This window comes from Apodemus sylvaticus, chromosome 4 (assembly GCF_947179515.1).
Source record: "Apodemus sylvaticus chromosome 4, mApoSyl1.1, whole genome shotgun sequence".
NCBI classification, from domain to species: domain Eukaryota; kingdom Metazoa; phylum Chordata; class Mammalia; order Rodentia; family Muridae; genus Apodemus; species Apodemus sylvaticus.
The window spans coordinates 92995338-93018783 of NC_067475.1; the positions used below are offsets into that span (position 1 = coordinate 92995338).

Sequence of the window (23446 nt, forward strand, 5' to 3'; positions counted from 1 at the left end):
GTATTCATGAACACAAATTCAATGATAGAAAACCAACATGTCACATTTAGACTACTAGCTCTAGTGGGGTAATTTTTTGACTCAGTAAGTGCATTTTTTATCTCTTTCACTAGTTATAATAAGAAATAGAGGTATAATTCATGCTTTTACTCCATGTGTTGTATGAGTTCTGCTCACATTGAGTAAGTTTTAGGGTTACTATTACTTAGGGTTACTATTACTGCAATGAAACACCATGACCAAAAGTAAGTTGGCGTGGAAAGGGTTTATTTCTCCTTTTTTTGTTTGTTTGTTTGTTTGTTTTGATTTTCTTGTTTTTTCCCCAGACATGGTTTCTCTGTATAGCCCTGGCTGTCCTGGAACTCAGTCTGTAGACCAGGCTGGCCTCAAAGTCAGAAATCCACCTGCCTCTGCCTCCCAGAGTACTTGGATTATAGGAATGTATCACCACCGCCTGGCAGGGTTTATTTCTCTTACACTTAACTGTTTATCATTGAAGGAAGTCAGGGATAGGATATTCCTTCACCACCTAATTACACTATGTCTCAGGGTTTGTAGCATTGCTGCATACATGGCTTTCCTTCTATCTACCAATAACCTGTGATTGGCCATTATATAAACATCATTAAGGTAATTTAGTGATACATAAAATTGTTATAGTGAACATGTTTTTAATCTTAAAGCCACAGTGATTTATCCTCATGGGAAAAATACATATTTCAGATATAAGTATTTTATTCTGCCTATAGTGTATGTCCTATGTAATCCTGATTTATTACAGCAGCTAAACCCATGGAATTCATTTTTTTCTTACTATGTGCCACATTTTCTAGAAATCCCTATCTTAATATTTACCTGCAACAATTGACACAAGGTACAACATGATCCTCGTTAGGACACAGTATCTCACAAGTTTGGGTATTTTTCCTTCAGGCTGCTGTTATGATCTATGAAACTCCTGTCATGTTTCCACTATAATAGGAAGACAATCTATACTATGATATTTTGGAGCTTGTCATCGTTAAAGTGAGAGAATGGCCACTTCTCTGGCTTTGTTAGAGCACAGTGACAGAAGTAGTTCTGACATTGCTATACCACAAAGATGAGACTGATTGGAACCCACAAATAAATGGTGGCATGTGGCACATGTCTTCTGTCTAATATCGTTTTCATAGAGAAATTGGAATCCCAATGAAGAAAGAGATTTTATGGGGATTATATGGCTTTATAGAGTTTGAGGAAGAAAATATATTTAACTGAGAGTTTTGAAAAGAGAAATTGTTTTTATTTTCTGTTTTATTTTAATTTTCAGTTCTACTGTGATATTCCAGCAAAGATTAATGTGCATTTAGAATGGGTAGATGGGGAAAGATGCTATGATAATCTGATGGAATTTTGGAAACAAAAATTGAAATGTTTTGTGTGGAGTGACTGTGTTTATCCCTTATTCTCATTTTTCCTCACAATGAATCTCCTGAGTTGAAATAGTCATAATAAGGACTGTTTTTGATATATTTAATTTTGATTGACTATAGAAAATGAAACATTTTATTAGTAGTATGATATGTGGTTGTAAATATTTTAATTTCATATTAACTCTCATAGTTTATATTAAAATGGTTATAACAGAAAGATTGTGAACTTTATATAGCTCTTGGAGAAAAAAAAAACTAGTAGACATCCATGATTCTCCCACTTCCTATGACTGCTCTCTGTTTTCCCCAGCTCTCCAGGTTCTCACTGACCCATGTTTTATCTTTTTGAATTCCCTTGGTTTCCCTGAAATTTATTCAAAAATATATTCTTATTGTGCAACAATTTCATGTGTGTGACTATGGAATTATGTTACTTATATTCTTTTATATCTCATATGGCTCAGAATTATTTATGTGGGATTCATGCATGAAAATGTTTACGGTTTTAATTCACCTACTTTCAATGTTTGCTAATCTTTTATTCTGTGAATATGCCACTATTTCTCAGTTTAAATGCAGATTTTTTTCTTTAATTTATTTCTCATTTTGAATATGTCAAATAATACTACTATACATTTTTTGTGTAGGTCTTGAAGTATGTCCTATACACATTTCCAAGGCTGTTATTACTTAAGAGCAAATACCTGATTTGACAGGTATATATGCCCTCAACTAAACCAGATAAAAATGAATTATTAAGAAAAGTATTTTTAACATTTTATACTCCATCTGAAGTATATAAGAGTTTTCTGTTGATTCCATTGTCACCAACACTTCATATTTTCAGGCTCTTAAGATTGTGCTCAAATAGTGGAGATAGGTCCTTAGTATAGGCACCTTTTATTATAAATTACATTAAGCATCCTTGTGCTCCGTGGCCATTTAGCAGAGCAGTCTGCTTTTAATTTCCCAGTTCTCTTGATTTTTATCACTGATTTATTTATTAATTCATTTTAGTCAACAAGAGACTTTTTTCTTGTTGTTTTCTTGTGTGAATGTTAGGTGCTTTAGCTGGCCAGAGGCCATTATGTGAGTTAAAGCTCTTCTCTGACCTCCCTGCTGACATTTTCCCACTGGCTTGCTTGGTCTCCTCTACTCTGGTCTCCTGGGTGTTCCTCAGATTCTTTAGGCATCCATTTACTTTAGGATTTTGTGCTGCATGTTAAGAAAAATGATCATGTTCTCAAAAGAATGAGTGGTAGAGAATTTGATGCAAATTCTCAGAAGAGAAGGTTGTTGAGCCAGAAGCAATATGGTAAATAAAGCCCTATTGCTAGCTCATGAAGTCTTTCTGCCTATAAGCCATAGCTCGTCATGCATGTTTATGCCCTTCAATTGATGAGCAAAGGGTCTTGCTGAATGGATACTGAAGATTCTTCTCCTAACAGTTAGATGTTTGGATCAGTTATCAAAGACTCTGATAAGCACATGAATGTTGCATGTAATTTTAAAAAAATCATGCTTTCTCCAGAGTTCTTCCCACTCTCCAGGCTAGGCTCCACGAGGAGGTGATGTTGGTCTCACTCAGCTCTGCGGAGGGAGGGTCAGCTGCCTGTTTCTCCTGGGAGCTGTGATCACTCTTCCAGCCCCTCAAGGCTAGTTTTGCCAAGCCTCCAACATCTGTACCAGCTGCCCTTTCTCCTCCTGCCCACTTTAGCTCTGCAGGGAGAAAACAATAGACAGTTTTATTATTTTAAAACTAGCCAACTAACTTGGTGGCTAAGTGAAGAATTTCCTGTCATAATCCTATCAGCCAGCTCCCTCCAACCTCCTTAGCTCCTGCTCCTGCAGGCTGGGTCCCCAAGACCCATATAACTGAAGCTTTCTCCTTGTCCCAAAGCCTGGTCCCCTTTCTCTATGTCCCATTCTCTTCTCCGGGGAACCAGAAATCCTACTGCTTTCCTTTTGCCCATCAATTGGCTTCCGCCTTTTGACACAATCAAGAACCAATTAGGGAAATCACATCCCTCTCTACATATCACCTTTTTTGGCCAAACAAACAAACAAACAAGCAAACAAACAAACAAACAAAGGTTTTCTCCCATGTATAAAGTGAAAAAAAACCATAACAATTAAGTAAATTACACAGTATGAGGTACAAATGACATCTAATCTATCAATTTGTTAATTACCATATTTCCTAACTAAAAAAAATTATGATTCTATCCCTGGATTATGTTTAGAATCTTAGCCTGTAGCATCATTTGAAAATCATGTCATCTACTCTATAAACTCTGTGTTAAACAACTTGAGTTTAATTGTGAGACTGAAACTAGTCGTCAACACCATCAGAAATCTGAGAATGACTAAATATTATCTGAAAATATAGGAGCACAAAGCATAGGTTTCACAATTTAACCATTTGCAGAAATAGCTGATTACCTGTACAGTCCCTCATTTCTCAAAATGTTGGCTCATCAGTCTTTATCCTTTTGGCCTAGGATCATCCGACAGACCTATAAAACAGAAATTTGAAGGGCCGTTGACCCTGTCTCAGCAAAGTAAATAGCTGACTATTCTGAAAAATGTGTCTTTTGGAAGGGGTGGGGGTAGGGTAACCACAGTATTGTCTGTACATGAAATGGGCAATTTCTGCCTACTGGCTGCCTTTCCGTGAAAAGCTTACCTGGAGGTAAAGATGTTCAAATTTTCTTTGAGCCAAGAAGGGGGTATTGTCAGGAAAAGACATGTCTCTGTTTCTAGCCAAATGATTTTTTTAAACTTTTTTTTATTAGATATATTCTTTCTTTACATTTCTTTTTTTATTAATATTTTTATTTTCTATATTCTTTGTTTACATTCCAAATGATTTCCCCTTTCCCTGATCCCCCCTCCCCATATGTCCCATAAACCTTCTCTCCATCCATTCTCCTATTACCTCCCTCCTTTTCTTCTCTGTCCTTATATTCCCCTCCAATGCTAGATCAATCCTTTCCAGGATCAGGACCCTCTCCATACTTCTACATGGGAGTCATTTGTTATGCGATTTGTGCCTTGGGTATTCAGGGCTTCTGAGCTAATTAATATCCACTTATCAGAGATTGCATTTCATGTGTATTCTTTTGTGACTGGGTTTCCTCACGTAGGATGATATTTTCCAGAACAAACCATTTGCCTAAAAATTTTATGAATTCATTGTTTCTAATTGCTGAGTAGTATTCCATTGTGTAAATATACCACATTTTCTGTCTCCATTCCTCCTTTGAGGGGCATCTGGGTTCTTTCCAGCTTCTGGCTATTATAAATAAGGCTGCTCTTACAAAGTTTCTGTAAGGCAAAGGACACTGTTGAAAGGACAAAATGGCAACCATCAAATTGGGAAAGGTTATTCACCAACCCCACATCTGATAGAGGACTAATATCCAATATATGCAAAGAACTCAAGAAGTTGGATCCCAGGGAACCAAATAACCCTATTAAAAAATGGGGTACAGATCTAAACAAAGATTCTCACCTGAAGAAATTCGGATGGCTGAGAGGCACCTTGAGAAGTGCTCAACATCATTAATCATTAGGGAAATGCAAATCAAAACAACCCTGAGATTTCACCTCACACCAGTCAGAATGGCTAAGGTCAAAAACTCAGGAGACAGCAGATGTTGGTGAGGATGTGGAGAAAGAGGAACACTCCTTCACTGCTGGTAGGACTGTAAGATGGTACAACCACTTTGGAAATCAGTCTGGCGGTTCCTCCGAAAACTGGACATGATACTTCCAGAGGACCCTGCTATACCTCTCCTGGGCATATACCCAAAGGATTCCCCGGCATGCAATAAAGACACATGCTCCATTGTTTCTTTACATTTCTAATGTTATTCCCTTTCCTGGTTTCCCCTCTGAAAATGCTCTATCCCATCCCCTCACCCTGCTCACTAATCCACTCACTCCTGCTTCCCTGGCCTGGTATTCCCCTATATTGGGACATCTCAGCCTTCTCAGGGACAACATCCCTTTGATATTGAAATGGCCTTAGCTGTCATATTTTGTGGATTTTTGATGGCTTCAAAGACTAACTATTTAAACAAGGTAATTAGGGAAACACACCTCCTTCTACACAGGAAGACCAGGTCTCACCTTTACTTTCTGAGATTGTGCCATTGGTGAATGGAGAAAAGTGAAACACAGGTTACTTGTTTTAGTCCTTTTCAGGAGCCATAATGGAACAAGCTAATAACTAGCAGGTGATCTTCCTGAGATGGCCTGCTTTGGATTATTATATAATCTTCAACATGTGTGCCCTTATTAAGCATGGTTGTAAGAGATTCATTTTAGTAAAGATTCCTGCTATTAATATGCTTGAAGGATTTAATGAAGGATTCAGGGTTACTTCTGGATGAAGGATTCAGCAGGATGATGAGGCTTAAAGGGGGTAAGGATTCAGTAGGATGAGGAGGAGGCTTAAAGGTGGGAGTAAAGGGGTTAGGTGAGTGTGGCTAGGCGGCATGGGGGAAGGTGTCCAGGCGGGCCCTTGCCTGGGCACCTTTGCCCATGAGGGACCACACACACACGGACATGGTATAGAATAGAGTTTATTCAGAATAGGGGATGGGAGTTAGTGGGAGAGAGAGAGAGAGAGAGAGAGAGAGAGAGAGAGAGAGAGAGAGAGTGTGGAGGCCGGCCATGACCACGTGGAGGGGGGAAGAGCCCCAGGGGCAGAGAGGTGAGAGTATGTGGGAGAGCGGTGAGCAAAGAGAGAGAGGAGGGGCAAGTAGCCCCTCTTATAGTGGGCCAGATCTCTGGGGCGGGGCATACCTGGCCATTGCCAGGTAGGTGTGGGGTGGAGCTTAGACAAAACCCCAACAATGCTTTTTCTGTTATTATTAAGCATATCTAATAATCACTAAGTAATAGCATATTCCTTTGGAGCAGATTTCTGCAGATCCACAAAGATGTACAGTATTGTAGTGATCTATTTAGACAAATAGGTGACTTCTTAAGTCTTAATAATGATGATCCTATAAGAATTCCTAAAATTATATCTGTGATTATTAAGCTTTTTTATAGTGAGTCTGCTATTAGATCCTTTTCTGATAGTCAAAACTACAATGAGAACTCTGCCAGTCTCCCAAGTGTAACCAGTTCATTGCTTAGATGGTAACCAGACTATCTCCTACAGTCCAAGATGTTGTAAAACAATTAACCAAAGGTCATAAAAGGGAACTAATGATTTATTATAACTGTTAGCACAGAAGATAAAATATTGACTGGGTTTATTTATACAAAAACTTCACTAATAACTTAAATAACTTAATACCTAAGGTTTTACATCTTCAGTGAACCTGTGGAATGAAGACAGGTGATGGATGTTTAGCCAGATAATTACTCCTAATGGAAATGTATGTAAACATTCTCTATTGTAAACTTCTAATTCTATTTATGATTTGATTTTTTGTGTGAACTTGTGGTGAACTTTGTAACATGTGATCATGTATTTCTGAAAGATGTGTAAGTACTGAGGACAAAGTGATGAGGGAGGGAGAGTGAGAGAGAGGGGGGGAGAGAGAGGGAGGAAAAAGGAGGAGGAGAGAGAAGAATTTTTTGCCTTTCTCCATTTAGAGTAGAATTTTTTCCCCTTTCCCACTTAGAAGAATTTTTCCCCACTTAGGATCTTTCCTCTTTTCCCCTTAGATAGGTTTCACTGGAAACTTTTTACAACTTAGTAATACACTCTATAACCTCTTCTCTAAGTGTCCCACATTCTTTCTCCAACCAGATTAGCAGTCTGAAAGTTAGAGCCTAGCAGTTCCTGCTGAGATAGAACAAAGGTCACATTGCTTAATCCTCCCCTGTTAGGCTACAGGTGTTAATCACCTAAACCAGCAGTCTTTCACCCTCAGACAGAGCAAGAAAGTTATTTAGGACTTTTTAGAAGATATTGTCAGCATTTCAGTATAGTCAGAGATCTAGAAAGCCCTGAGACCCACAGACTTTAAAGCCATCGCCAGAGTCCTACTTTGTGTCCCTACTGGCCTGGAGAGGGTAGTGGTAGGGTCTTGCTGAGGCAAGGTCCTGCACTTCTCACATCTTTATCCAGATTTTAGAGTACAGTACAGTACTCAAGTACAGTGCCCATTTGCTGCTTCCTCTCTCTGAAAACAAAACAAAGTAAAGCAAAGCAAAACAAACAACCTAATTTCCCCTTAGTCTACCTCTTAGCTTTTCTGCTCCAATTCTTTTACTTCAGCTCACCTCTTGCACCACCCTTCATGGTCATATTCACAATTCACACTCATAGCCTTAACTCTTTCTCTTCTTTTATGTAGCAGATAACGGGTTTTTACTCTTCAAATTTCTGCTACCTGTTTTACTCAATACTCTCGGACGGATGGGAGCTGAGTTCCTCCACTGGTTTATTTAGCTGCTGGCATTTGGCTATTGCTGAATGCTAGTCACTAAAGTCTGCAATATGAGGTTAGGACTAGCTTGGCGTTAGAATTTCTAAGCCATCAACCAGGGGGTACACATGGCTGAATATGTAGCAGAGGATTGGCTTGTCTGGCATCCATGGGAGAAGTCCTTGGTCCTAGGAAGGCCCCATAGATGCCCCAATGTAGGGGCATTGAGGGCGGGGAGGCGGAAGTGGGGTGGGTGAGGGAACACCCTATAGAAGTAGGGGAAGGGAGGATGGGATAGGGGCTATCTGGAAGGGGGAAACTGGGAAAGGGGATAACATTTGAAATGTAAATAAAGAATATATCCAAGAAAAAAAAGAAAAAATGTTTTTAAGCTTCACTACTTCCTTTTCCTGTTTTTCTTGGAGCATTTTATTCTGGCGGTGTTTGCAATCTAGAGGGCAGTATCTGGAGGTGAGAGTGGATAAATGTGTAAATATTACTAGAGATGGCTATAATCTGCACCTTAGATGTGTCTGCGTATGCTGGGCGTGCAGCATGTCCAGGCACTCTGGATTTATCCTTCTCATTTAAGATAATGTTGCATTTGGAAAGCCTGACTCATAAAAATCATTTCATTTCAATAGATTTTGAATAAATTGTCCACAGAAGCCTTTATTAAAAGCAATTAAAAAAAACCTTTAGAATTATTTACATCGTAGACCTGGTATATTATATTAATATCATAACATAATATGATAAAAATTACATTTACAGGAATAAATGCCAAGAACTATTCTCCATAAACAATTGACACTTTCCTTCATCTAAGGAGAATATATGAGAGTTCAGAGGCATGGCTACATTAATTATGTGTAGTGTTTATTTTTGTAGACTCTGTGGAAGAATGTGAAGTACAAACTAATTTGAAAATTTGGACAGAACCAATTAATATCGAGTTCACAGAAGACAGTCTGTCGTATATGGAAAAGTTATGGCTCAAAAAGTACAGAAGGTATTCAGTAGAATTTTAATATTACTATTTCTTAGGAAATGGAGGTTATTTTTACTTCATTTTGTCGGGAAGTTTTTTAAGTATATTTCATATTTGTATGACTAAATTTAAAGCAATTTAAAATTCCTATGAAGTTTTGACTATATTAGCAACAATTTTAATTACTTGTATTTATATACACACATATATGGTATATTTTAATCTTGAGAAATATAATCTTCATGTGTTCCTGTGGAAAGACAAAAATTAAGTATGGAATTTAAGGGATAATAACAAAAGTGTGCAATAAACAAGGATTTACTTTAAAATGGCTCTGCTGTATTTTAGTATAGATATTTGAGGCTTTATTTTACAAATGTATTAAATTAAAACATTTTTAAAGTTAAATTAATTTAAAATTAATTAGATGTTTAATTTTATACTTTAATTCTAATTTCATTCTTATTTTTTAATTTTTTATGTTTATTTTTTAATTCATTTTACATCTCAGACACAGCCCTCCCTCCCTTCTCTCTCCTCAGTCCTTCCCTTACATATCACCTCTCCATTACCTCTTCCCATTCTCTTCAAAGAAGGGGAGCCTGGCTTGGGTACCACCTTACCCTGCACATCTGGTCCCAGTAGGTCTAGGCACATCATTTTCCAGAGGCCTAACCAGGCAGTATAAGTAGGGGGAACGGTAATCCAATGGCAAGGAACAGAATCAGAAACTGTCCCTGGTCCAGTAATTAGAGCCCACCTGAAGGCAAAGCTGTACATCTGCTCCATATGAGTAGGGTGTCTAGGTGCAGCTCCTGCATGCTTCCTGGCTGCAGTGTCCAGGCTCTAAGAGCCCCCATGGCCCCAACTTTGTTGACTCTGTGGGTTTACATGTGATATCCATAATATCATGGAGTTGCTCTGTACTTATACCAATACCATGCAGTTTTATTACAATTGCTCTGTTGTCGTTTGAGGTCAAAGATGGCAATACCTCCAGAAGTTGTTTTATTGTTTAGGGTTGTTTTACCTAGTGTGAGTTTTTTGTTTTTCCATATGAAGTTGGGAATTGTTTTGACTTCTGTAAAGAATTGTGTGGAATGTTGATGGGAATTGCATTGAATCTGTACATTACTTTTGGTAAGATGGCCATTTTCACTATGCTAATCTTGCAGATATATGAGCATGAGATATCTTCCCATCTTCTGATAACATCCTCAATTTCTTTCTTGATGGATTTAAAGTTCTTATCATATATGTCTTTTACTTGCTTGGTTAGAGTTATGCCAAGATACTTTAAATATTTCTGGCTATTTTAAAGTGTGTTGTTTCCCTAATTTCTTTTGTGGCCCATTTATCATTTGTATAAAGGAGGTCTACTGTTTTGTTTATTTTGTTTCATTTGTTTTAATTAACTTTGTATCCATCCACTTTGTTGCCGGTGTTATCAGCTGTAGAAGTTCTCTGGTAGAATTTTTAGAGTCCTTAGTGAACACTGTCCTATTATCTGTGAGTAGATATATTTTGACTTCTTCCTTTCCAATTTGTATTCCCTTGATCTCCTTTGGTTGCTTCGCTTTAGTTGCTCTAACTAGAAATTCAAGCTCTATGTTGAACAGATAAGGAGAGACTTACATCCTTGTTTAGTTCCTGATTTTAGTGGAATTGCTTTAAGTTTCTCTCCATTTAATTTGATGTTAGCTATTCCCATCCCTCTAATCCTCCTGCTTCTATGAGAAGGCTTCTCCACACACCAATCCACTCCTGCCTCACTACCGTGACATTCACCTACTCTGGGCATCAAAATTCTTGCCTCTGTAGTTCTTAATCTCTTTCCTAGTTTTTTTTTTTAATTTTTATTTATTTTTTTTTTTATTTTTTATCTTTAGGATTGCCTCAGTTTGTGTTATCTTTAGAGTTTCTATTTCCAATTTCAAGTCATGGAATCCTATTATCAGATTCATGGTTTTTTTTAATTTGTTCAAAAATCAAACTTGCAATATGAAACCAATATTACCAATGAGGACATGTTTTCTTCATTGGCAATTTATCAATACAGAGTTTCATAGAGTTTGTGACTTGTGATTGTACAAGCTCAATTGTTACATCTCAGAGGTGTCTATATTTCATTGTTCCTTCTAATTTTCTAGAGGATGCAAGTGTTTGTGGTGATGACAATCTTAACAAAGTAAGCTTACTCTAAGTACAGATTTTCAATAGTCCCAAGTGCCTCCTAAGTGACATGGGTACTATAATGCTGGTCTTTGATACACATTTTGAAAAGTAAAATTCTCAAGAAACTCTTCATCCTGCAGGCAAATAATGATTACAAGGCCCATGCTTCGTGATCACTATTTGGGACATTTTCAAAGATATTTCTTGTGAGTGATATTTTGTCTGCAACTACTTTCTGAGCCTAGTCATCATGCTACTTTGCATGATCCACTGATGATTTTCTAGTTCTCTTTCATTTAAAAATTGGAATTATTCAAGAAAAGGTTTTAATCTCTGGGTTTCGTTTTAATTATTGATGACCCAATGATGCTGTGGGTGTAGGACCATCTAATGGAGCATAGTCAATCTTCCAGAATAAAACCAACTCATCTTCCCCGAGTAGCAAGAATTGCCACCAACTTTTAACTTTCTCTTGCACTCCTTTCCCTTACCATTCGCCTTCCCACCTGACAGGTTGGTTTTATCTTATACAGTCTTTTGGAAACAAGCACAGTTCTTAAGTGTTTATGTATGTAGCGATCCTGTATTACTCAGAATATGTTGTTTCTTCTAAGTTTTCTCTAAATTCTGGTGTTTCAAAGTGCAAATTCAAATGGATTTACGTCAGCTTCAAAGTGTTCCCTTAGCCTTGGGAAGAGCGGGCATCTTGTAGCTATTCCACTTATGCATGAGCACTTCACAGGCCTGTTTGCTCTATAGTTAGACCTTTTGAGTCTTTGTTTTAGTTGTTGGCTACTATGCAAAGGGTTTTGGATGAGGATTGATGGCTGCATTAACCTACAGGTACAGAGATCAGTGTTTAGAATGCAGACAAATTCTATGTCCATTAGGCAAAATAAGAACAGCAGGTACTTTTCTGGGACTTGTAGCTCTCTGGCAGAAGCTCCCGGAGAGATTTATTTTATATTTAAATGGATTTATGTCAGCAAGACTGAGTATAAGGGATCAATAAACTAGTCTGTGTTACAGCCACAAGAAACTCAATTTAATCCTGAGAACACACATAGAAAAATGCTGTGGATAGTAGCAAATATTTGTAATCCTAGTTCCAGTTAGGAGGATAGAAGCTGATCTTTGGAACTCATTGGCCAGACAAGCTAGCTTATACTGGACTAGGTCAGGACCAGTGAGCACTATGTAAAATAAAGAGGAGGGCAGTTGAAATATCATCACCAATGAGTGACCAACCTTTTCACAACCATCTGCATACACATGAGCATACAGATGCATATATGTGTTTATACAGCACACACATGAATACACAGAGAGACACTGAATGAAATATTTCAAAGACAAGAAAACGAGAAGCAATTACTAATGTAGAAGGTGTTTTCACCTTTACTTATGTAGTATGGTTTTGTTTGGGGGATGGGATAACCAAAGTTAAGACTTCATAAATGATTAGCTATTTGATTATTTATAGGCAAGTCTCTTATACTTTGTTGTTATAACTTTTCTTGTGTTTAAGATAGCATAAATAGGTGTGTAGGGTCACTAGTCTTCAATCCTGATACCCGAATTCTATAAGTCTTTACTTATAAAAGAAAGATGAAAATAATCAAGTAATATGTTTTGCTTCATGAATTATTTGGCAATAGCTTATTTGTACTTATGTATATATACAGAGATCCATAGCACAATAAAATAATATAAACTATGAAGCAGTTTCTGATGACCAAATATCTATTTCCCTTTGATCTTTCATATTACTTAATATTTTTTTGTATATTACTTAGTTAAATTCTGATTGGAAGTAGTTACTCTTTCATAGAATGTTTTAAGATGTAAAGCTCAGTAACACACAATATTTTGTACTTATATGATTTGTGCCACATATTACAAAATGCAGCTGGTATAATTACTAGTAGGAAAAGAGGCATGGTTAAGTGAGACCCTGGCTGGGAATATATGCTTGTGGAAGCAGGGTGCTCAGATTACTGCTCTTGCTAGATACTCTGCCTAAAACTAGTAGGTTCTCCCCTCTCTTCTCCTCCCAATATCATCTTATTTATGATCATCCTAGTAGAGATTATGTAATCTAGGTTCTACTACTTTTGAATGTACCAAAAGTAGAATAAAATGGGTAAATCTTCAGTTTTATGTTGGCACTGACAGCATCAATCTTGTCTTTTACACTGGCAACCATGTGAGCTTGCATGATCTCTGGAGACTGTGCAGCTATTTTCATTTGATTCAAAAATGAACTCTCTCCTCACAAATCTGTGGTCACAATTAAATACACACTCTTGAAGTCTCAGAATTCCCAAGCTTCATGCTTCCCATTTGAAGCATCCCACTCTGCATCCACCATTGATGTTAATTAGGTAACAGATGCCACAGATATAACATCTCACATCCTTTTAATGCGACCCTATTTTATCACTCCACCAATGTGTTGAAAGTTTAGATAAATGCTTTCAGGTTGCCTTAGAACTCATCAAAATACAGTGCCAAGTGTGTAAGATAAACCATATGCTTGTAAATTAGCCTTGTCAACGGCACGGCATGTTCTTTGGATTCCATGTGGCTTTTAAGAGAATACTGACTTGAATCATGACATTGGTCTTCATCTTAAGCAAAACACAGTATGCAGCTGACAAACATCTTATGTGATGTGAAATTGTTTTAAAAGCCTGTATCACGTTAAAATTATATTAATCACCATAACCTGTGAGTTAATATTATGGTCAAAATTTCAGTATTTTGAATTCTCACTCACATGGTAAGTAAAACATCTAGTCTGGGAATGTTCAATTAAGATGATTTTTTCTTTTAATTGCATCTTTGTTGTCTTATAGAACTCCACAGGAACAACTTCGTACCATGCTACCAAGTACATTCACACATCCACATGAAGCTACTGCAGAGGCACAGTCCACTCACAATGAAAATGAGTCTGATAGTGATGGTCAGTTGAGTTTTGATTAGATCTTTTAACACTTATTGTTTAAAATCATATATCCAAGCAGTAATCAACACATGCTTTTAATTTTGGTCCATGTATTATTCTGATAAAGACTATGAAACTCTAGTTTCTTTCATTTACATTGCTTTAATTTAAACAGCTTCTAGTAAGAGATTAGTGCAATCAAATGTGTGTATTGTTTGAGCTGAAAAAAATCTACAGTGTTTGCATCTTTGTGTAGATTGATGAAAGACTTTATCTTTCATTGTTGGTAGTATTATATCAAGACAACAAATTATCAGACATATTCTTTGGTAATATTATTTTCTAATTTTATTTCCTAGTTGAAGAGATCACAGTAAAATCTCCACCCCTTTTTATGCCAGCAGAAAAGTTGAATATAGAGAGACCTCCTCCATCTCTAACAATAGTAGAACTGGATGGTGTAAGTATATTATGACCATTCCAATGTTTTATCATAGAAAATTTGTAATAACGATGACACGATGACTTACTGTTTTTGTCATTAAGATTTCTTTAATGCCGGCAGTGGAGGCACATGCCTTTAATCAGCAGACGCAGGAGGATTTCTGAGTTCAAGGCCAGCCTGGTCTACAGGCTGAGTTCCAGGACAGCCAGGACTATCCAGAGAAACCCTGTCTCAGAAAACCAAAAAAAAAAAAAAAAAAAAAAAAAAAAAAAAAAAAAAAAAAAAGGTTTCTTTAAAACACCATAAGAATTTAAGATGACATTCATGTTTAGATTACAGCTTGTAAATAAATAGAAAAACTATGTGTTTTATTATAGAGAATGCCATGTACACACTAACTTAATATTGCCAGTTTTCAGAGGCATGCCTTATGGAAGTACTATAAGTGTTCTGCTATGTTATCCTTCGACACTTTCATAAATGGGCCAGTTTTGTTACATGGCATCTTATTTAAATATATGTAGGTGTAAAATGTAATTTCTGGAATATCATTAATATTGTTTTTCTTTAAGGAAAAATATATTATTTATAATGTATGAGTTTTAAAAATAATGTCAGTACAACTTTTGAAGACATAATGGAACCAGAGACAGCTAAGCAAAGCTCAGACCGAGTGACTCAGATCCAGTTTCTGAATTTGGCTTCCTAGTAACCTAATAGTTGAATTACCATTTTCTTCAAATCATTCTGACATTTTGGATTGACATTTCAGAAAATTATGAGAATGCAGAGCCCCTATCTCTTGCTTCTTCTATGGCCACTGAATTGGTAGCTGCTACTGCTTTTTTTTTCTTCTATTAATGCTTTATTTATCATTTAAATAGTGGGAGGTATTAGTCACACACACACACACACACACGTACACATACACATACACACACACATACACTCACACACACACAGGCACATGCACACATGCCATTCAATAAAATTTTTATTTTTAGAATAAGTTGGAGACATGAGAATAAGAAAAATGGAAAAGTGATTGCCACTAATCTACTATGATTGAAGTTGCTACATAAATTGCTATTATTAATCACAAATGTGACAATTATAAAAATTGGAGAATGGGTGGAGAGAAGAAGGCTTATGGGACATATGGGGGGGAACTGGGAAAGGGGAAATCATTTGGAATGTAAAAAAGAATATAGAAAATAAAAAAATAATTAAAAAATTGACTAAAACATTAAATTATTTAAAGGAGAAACAGGTGAATTTCATTTCCCTAGAATATTTAAGATATAACTAGCGAGTCATTTGTAGGAATAAATGATACATATAGCTTATTATATATATTTTGATATATATTAAACTATATAAACTATATTTATATGTAATATATATAGATGTAGAAATGAAAATATCTAAATATAAGTAAATATACAAATATATAAAAATTATACACACACACACACACACACATATATATCACCCACAATTAACTGGCTAGTGTATAATGAATTAACTGAACATATTAACATTATGTAACATGCATTTAATAAGACTCATGGAGAAGAATTTGAAGACCCAGGAAATGCTGTGCCTTACAGAGTCGAATTGGCTGACTCAGAGAGTCAACTAAGGTAAGTTCTATCCATTCCACTTGTTTCCATTTTAAACACCAATCACAACAGTCTGGGCTGTGGTAGAATGAAAGAGCATTTGGATACACACATGAGGCAAAAGGGTAGCTCTGATCTAAGTGTAGTCAAAAGTAATAATAAGAAAACTAAAGTCCTGCCAGCCATGCAAATGTCTCTAGCTGGATAATGTGTGGTATGTAAATGTTTATTAATGTTAACTTTACTTGAGACATATAACAATTTATAATTATTTTAATTTAGCCATTTATAAAACAACGAAGTTCCAATTTTGTCTAATATTTTTTATTACTTTATATATTCTTAGGAATTTAGTGATTGCTATCTTTTAAAATAGTTTTCCAAATTGGATATAATATATAACAACCCAATTTTCTTTAAAAATCCTCTTTGGCTGTACTTTCTTTTGAGCTCTAAAATAAGAACTTACATAAATTACCAGGTTCAAGAGCTTCACTAATATAATACTGCTTTTTAGGCAAACACTAATACGTGATTGGCAATAAGAAGTACAGTAGTTCACTTTGTAAATGTTATGCCTTTTGTCATTTTCATATGACTAATCAAAACTATTTTTTTCTCTTAGTAATGTTAAAAATTATCTCTTTCTGTGAACTGTAGTATTTTTTGTTTTAATACCAAATTCGCGATATGATGCAATAGTGGTATCCAGCTTCTACTGAGCACCCCTTCTACTAAAGCTTAGTTCAGACCAGCTTCTCCCTTCCCACATATATCACAGCAGCTCTCTAAGTGATGTCCTAGAATCCCAGGTAGCGTTCTCTATGGACCTAGGGTCTCAAATACTGAACAGCAGAGGTACAAATGGAGGCAACATTTTGTTGGGAGGCAACTTTCTGATGAGTAGTTAAGAGGTTATTTTTTCTTCTTAAGGAAATGAATGAGATTTCTGCTTGGTACTTAAAAGAGATTATTTAGTTATTTATTGATCTGTGTATCAGAGAGAGAAAGAGAGAGACAGAGTGTGTGTATCTGTGTGTTTGTGTGTATGTGTGTGTGTGTGTTGGCATATACATGCATGTAAAGATCAGAGGACAACTTAAAGGAGTGCATTCTCTCCTGTACCTTGTTAGTTTTGGGGATTGAACTCCAGTCACAAGACTTGGTAACAAGACTTGGGCACAAGTCTTGGTAACCGAATCATCACTGCACCCCTCTATTATTATTATTTTTTTTAATATATATTGTCCAATGCTTTCTTTGAGCCCTGTGTAAAGTGTTTTGAGGAGGTAAAGAAAATTCCCATTATGATTTGCCGTTAGTCTTACACCTTTGTTTGCAGGTAACTACAATACTATAATATGTCTTTTTCCTTTGAGTCACAAGAGATGGTTTTGTTTAACTATAATCCATGAGTGATTATATCATTTACATAGAAATCATGTGTTGCTTAATCTGGAGTGAATGTGATGGTACAGCTGTGCACACAGATAATTTGCATTGTTGGCAACTGAAATGCAGTATTACAGATTACTTTAAACCTCCACCAATGAATGGAGCACAGCCTCTTTCCTGAGATACAATGATTGTAATTCTATGACATAAATATGTTCTTGAAAAATCTAATAAATCAAACATAGTGATATATAATTACATAGGAAATTTCTATTGAGATTTTGCAACATACTTGCAATTAATTATGTCATATGTCCTTCCCATAATAGCACTTGCTTATATTGTGTAGAATATGTTTATAAAATATTTAAAACTAGTATTAAATTATAACCTTATGTAATTAATAAACCAAAACTTTCAGGGACCATTGCTTTCAACACATTCTTTGTGCTTGTCCCCAACATGAAAGTTCTACATTTCCGGATTATCAGACTTGCTTCCCATGTGACAATGATATCCATCACCATCTTATTTTCAACAAGGAAAAAGCAGACCTCTTAAGTTTCTGCTTGAGAACAAATACCGGGTACCACAAGCATGACTTAAAAGGTAACATTCAGCTCTTTGCTTAATGTATTTTAATAATAAATGTTAACAATTCAATAAAAGCAATAGCTTTAATGGTTGAGGAACATGTTGCTTATCATTCTGTTCATTATAAAATCAGAAAAAATGAGTAGTTGGAAAAAAATTGATGGAAAATATAATTCTCTTGAAAATAATCATTTTTATCAGTGACTTTTTTTAATCCACCAAATTCTAGAGGATGCATTAAATGTAATATGCCTTCAAAGTCTACTATAATTTTTTATTGGATATTTTATTTATTTGCATTTCAAATGTTATCCAATATTTTTGATTAGCGGATAACAGCATTGTATTTATAAGCATATACAGTCAGTGTAGTGCTCTCTAAAATTTATTATAGGATAAAGTAGCATTTTGATGTCATATAGAGAATGTTTTTGTGGGGAAAACTTGATGAGTGTCTTTTACCTTCATGTGCAATTAAACAGCTCCCTGCAATATTCACATTTAATGTGAATTTACTGTTTTTACTTCTGTGCTGTCCTCCCTTCTAATCTTTTGAGCTTTGTAGATCTGAATGTTAAATGGAAAGTTTGGCCTTTTCTGGTTTAAGATTTAAGATAACTATCTAGAGAGTCAAGCTGAAGTACCCTGACCCAATAGTCAATTTTCATATCTGCTCTTCAACCACAGTCACCTTGAAATTTCATCATCTTCCTCTGACTTTCTCTTACTAATCTATAATTTAGTTACTGGATCATTTTTAAGCTTCTTTGCAGATACTCTATTTTGTAATCCTAAGAGTTTTCAGGAAACCAGTAGGGATATCTTTGTGAATAATTTGAGCCATACCTATGGGCATTTTTCTAAGTAACTGATTTAAATCTGATGATAACCTGACTTGTGAGCAGAAGATGAAGAACAGTGGTGACCTTGTGGCAATCCTACTGGTTCTGACATTTTCAACTGGTATTACCCATAGGAACTGTATACATAGCTTGGAACTTATCACTTTGAACGCACATTTAGTTGGTATTGTTTTGCCAAACTAAAAGACACCTTTCAGTCATGTTTGAGAAAATTGTGAACTCAAATAGTTGTCTGTTACTTCGAGAATATTTAAACATGTTTACTGTTTAGAGATGCTTTTCCGTTATGTGAAAGTTGAGCAGAAATTACAAAGAACTCAAGGATTGCCTTTGCATTGGCATTTCCATTGCTCTCTTTCCTATCCACCTTCCACAGCACAAGGCTCATTTTATTTTAATGCTAAGTAATATTGCTCTGTATGAATGAACTTCATTTAGTTTTCCAATTATCTATAAAAGAATATTCTTTTGTGTCTTAGGTCTAACAATTATGAATATAGCTTCTACTAAAACCCATTATTCTGTTACTGTGATTAAATACTCAAAGAAGGTTGGGAATATAGGATTTATTTTAGATTAGAGTTACAGAAATGATGCACTGTCAAGGAAGGCATGATGGCAGGATCCCTAGCAATCAGGGGAGCAGAAATGCTTACATTCAATCGATATTCTAGGAGCAGAGATGGAAAACAAGAAGTGAGGCCAGGCTACAGAATTCCAAATCCCATCCCTAAGCTGTTCTGCCTCCTTCAAGGCTCTACCTTCCAAAAGTTTTATAACCTTCCCAAATCAGCTGGAGACAAAGTGTCCAAGTATGTTAGCCTGTAGATTACAGTTCATATTTAAGCCACAACATTTCTACAAAAGTACTGAGATATTTTGAATTTTCACAGGAAATGAGAATTCCGTTGGCTGCAGTGTTCACTGGCCCTTGATGTAGTTTCAGTGTCCAGCTCCAGAGTGAAATCTGATATTTAATATTCTTGATATATTTACTTGCTAATTGTATATGATTTGGGGTTTATGAGTATGAACATGTGGTCTCTCTGTGGCTCCCTGTCTCTGTCTCTTTCTCTCTTTTCCTCCCTCCCTACCTCTTCTTCTCCTCCTCCCTCTTCCCCTCTGCATGTATATGTGTGGCATGGCTGGGGTGATTATGGGATTTTAAAGTATATTTATGTATAAACACAGTAAGCACTCTGGTATATCATCTCTGTGTCATTTTAATGAAATATTTATGCTTTGTTATTACAGAATTTTAAGAGTTCTTTTTTATATTTTGGATAATGCACATTCACAGATATATTTTCCAAAGTATTTTTCCCATTGCCTTACTTCTATCATTGTATACCCAACAGGATTTATTACAGATCATTACTTAAAGGTTTTCAGCAGTAGTATCTTGCAACACAGTATTGAAATTATCTATAAACTTTTCAATGCACATGCCATCTTTTTTATCATTTATATTTTTATATGTGGATCTTTCTATGAAATAAACATAGGGTTATTATTGATATTACACATGTTTATAGCCTGTCTGATGTTCTTTTAGAAGTACATCTCTTATATATGTTTATTTTATTTCTCATAGTATTTATTTTATTAATTATGGCAGTTTAAAAGATAATATCCATATAAGGAATATTATATGGAATATTCCTCATATTATATAAGTATTTGGTAATGACAGGCAATTCTTTGCGGCTGTAGGTTAGAATTTATACCAGAGAAGTATTAATTAAATTCTATATTATTTTACATAATCTATCACAAAATAGGGGTATTAATTTTGGAACAAAAGTAAGAGTTGAACAGCTTAAACTCTATCAATACAAATGATGGTTGGTGTGCTTTAAAGCGAAAGTAATTTGCTGGTGAAATCCTTAAAGTGTTTTGAATCCTTGGGGCATCTTGCCCAGTGTGTTGCCATGTTGCCTTCAGATTATTCACATACAGAGCTTGATGGGAAAGAATGACAGATGGTGTTGCCTGAGTTTCACTTCAGGGTCTAATTGGTTGAGGTCCAGATATACACTGACAATTTTAAAGAATGGCAGATGATTCCAGTCTGCAGCCCAGTAAAAACCAATGATCTAAATGAGGAGACTTGGGGCACAAGAATGAGGTGATGACTAATACTGCCTTGCTCATTTTGCAACTTGGTACAGCAGATATTCCTGCCACACTTTCTTTTTCTCCCTCATTAATGCAGTTTTATCTAGTTGACTCCCTTTGCCTTGCCTTAATGCAATTTGAACTGATAATGTAGAATATGGAAATGTGGTTACAGGATTTGAGAAAACAAGATTTATATGTAAAACATTTTTAACCACTGGAGTCCCTAACCACTGAACTTTTGGCATTTGAATAATATAATCAATTAATCTTTTATGTGATTTTTTTCAAACACAGATTTTGGCAACACTGTGGAGTCTTGTATTTATTCTGATGAATTAAAAAAAATACGAGAAATCACCTCTTTTGAGAAAAATGAAACAGAGAAAAATATAGACCCAAGAAATGACAAAGAACCTGTGGTTTCCTGCATATCACTTGAGAGCAAGGATTCCTTGCCAATTGTAGATATATCTACATCTTTCATAGAGGGGAGTTCATCTCAAGACACCAACACATCATTGGAATGCAGCAATCCAAATGAGAAGCCAAACTTGGAAGATTCAAAAACTGCAAAGCCACCACTGGTAAATACCTATTACATTTATTGCTTTAATAGTTTATAAGGGTGTTACTGAGCAAATGATGTTTTGGCATAGTACATACTAAAAGGTTATTTTCTACTGAAGTTAAAAGGTGCTGCCTCTTAAGGTGATAGCTATAGAATGACTAATATGGAAACAGACACTAGAGGTTTATATATAACACATTCTTATAAGATAAATGTCATTTTTAATGTGCATTTTTCTGAGACAAATGATACTACAGAGCCACCATATAGACCTATAAAAAATAATGGTGTTTTTGTAAATAAAATTTACTTATGGAGAATAGAATGTAATGCATTTGTGTGTGTGTGTGTGTGTGTATATATATAAAACCTTCACTTTAAAGCACACCAACCATCATTTATATTGAATAGAGTTTAAGCTGTTCAACTTTTACTTTTGTTCCAATATTAATATCTCTATTTGGTGATAGATTATGTAAAATAGTATAGAATTTAATTAATACTTCTCTGGTATAAATTCTAACCTACAGCCCCAAAGAGTTCCTGTCATTATCAAATACTTATATAATGTGAGGAATATTCCATTTAATACTCCTTATATGGATAATATCTTTTAAACTGCTATAATTAATAAAATAACAAATATTATGAGAAATAAAATACATGAACAAACATATATATATGTATATACATCAATATGTTTATTATTGAAAGTGATTCAGATACAGAGAAAATGACCACTGTCTGTAATATAGGTAAAGCAAGCCATGATTTCTAGAATATAGAGGAGGAAATAGTGCAGCAAACAAAGCAGCTTATTCTTGTACTTGTGCCAAATTTTAAAATATTTTGAATCTTTATTCTACATTGTAGAAGTCTTCTATAGTTATGATTATTGATAATAAAATCCTTGGGAATTAGATAAGCCGCCATTTTTCCAGTTCTTTAAATTTAATTATAAAGTCATTGTATGCAGACTAAACTGAAACAAGAGCCAAAATCCATGGGAGAATGCAATGAGTGCATTATCATTTGGTTTGGTGCAGACTATTTTGTTGGTTTTTTTTTGCACTGTCCTATCAAAAAAGTAGTGGCTTTGAAATATGAAACTTGAACTGAGACTTCTTCAAAATCCCAAATTCCTAAACATCTGCTCAGATACTGAAAAATGAATCTGGTATTAAGAGAAATAACCTGATATGTAGAAAGATGATAGAAAAACTGGTCTAGGAGATTTGAGCCAGGTCTATAAAATATCAGACATAATAAATAGAACATTGAAGTTATAATTTTGCACAGGTCTATATGTACCTACCAAGCTGGGTGTATATTCTTGACTGCAATTTCCAAGCAAACATATAAACTAATGTTGGTAGTCCCTAGGAATGACCGGATGTACATGGGGAATACAAACCCATTTCCTTTTCGGAATTAAACTCACACAAATTACCCAGCAAGTTTTCCAATATAAGGTCTCACTTCAAGTGAGCTTATCTTTCTTCTGCCACAGTGAAGAAAGCAGTAGATTATGATGTTTATTTTCAGTAAAGCAAAAAGGAGAATTCATTTTTCCACATTCAACAGGGCATCATGATGATGATTTGATGTATCTTTTCATAAAGGGGACGAATCCTACACTTAGGGAATGCTGGTTCTTCTCTGGGCAGTGAATCTATCCTGATCTATCTTCATGATTCTCAGTGAAAAATGGCTCACAGAACTGATGTGGATGGTGGAGCTCTGAGATCAAGTGTATCTGAGAAGGAAAAAAAAAAAAAAGGCCAGTCCTTAGAGTAAATTTGTCTGGTACCTTCTGTCAGGATCCTTAAGACCATAAAAGTTTCACAGATGGTTGAATTTTTAGACAACCAAGTTTTCTTTCTCTTTGTCTCTTTGTCTCTTCTTTCTTCTC

General features: G+C 35.4%; 1 protein-coding gene across 1 annotated transcript in view; it reads left to right on the forward strand.

Moving 5' to 3' along the window:
• The window catches only part of Zbbx (zinc finger B-box domain containing), a 111251-nt gene that overhangs the window by 56282 nt on the left and 31523 nt on the right, over positions 1 to 23446 (forward strand). Inside the window, exons 9-14 of the mRNA XM_052180958.1 lie at positions 8702 to 8822; positions 13835 to 13944; positions 14286 to 14386; positions 15935 to 16014; positions 17858 to 17997; positions 21261 to 21550. Of these exons, the coding sequence (XP_052036918.1) occupies positions 8702 to 8822; positions 13835 to 13944; positions 14286 to 14386; positions 15935 to 16014; positions 17858 to 17997; positions 21261 to 21550 (842 nt within the window). The remainder of the gene's footprint in view (positions 1 to 8701; positions 8823 to 13834; positions 13945 to 14285; positions 14387 to 15934; positions 16015 to 17857; positions 17998 to 21260; positions 21551 to 23446) is intronic.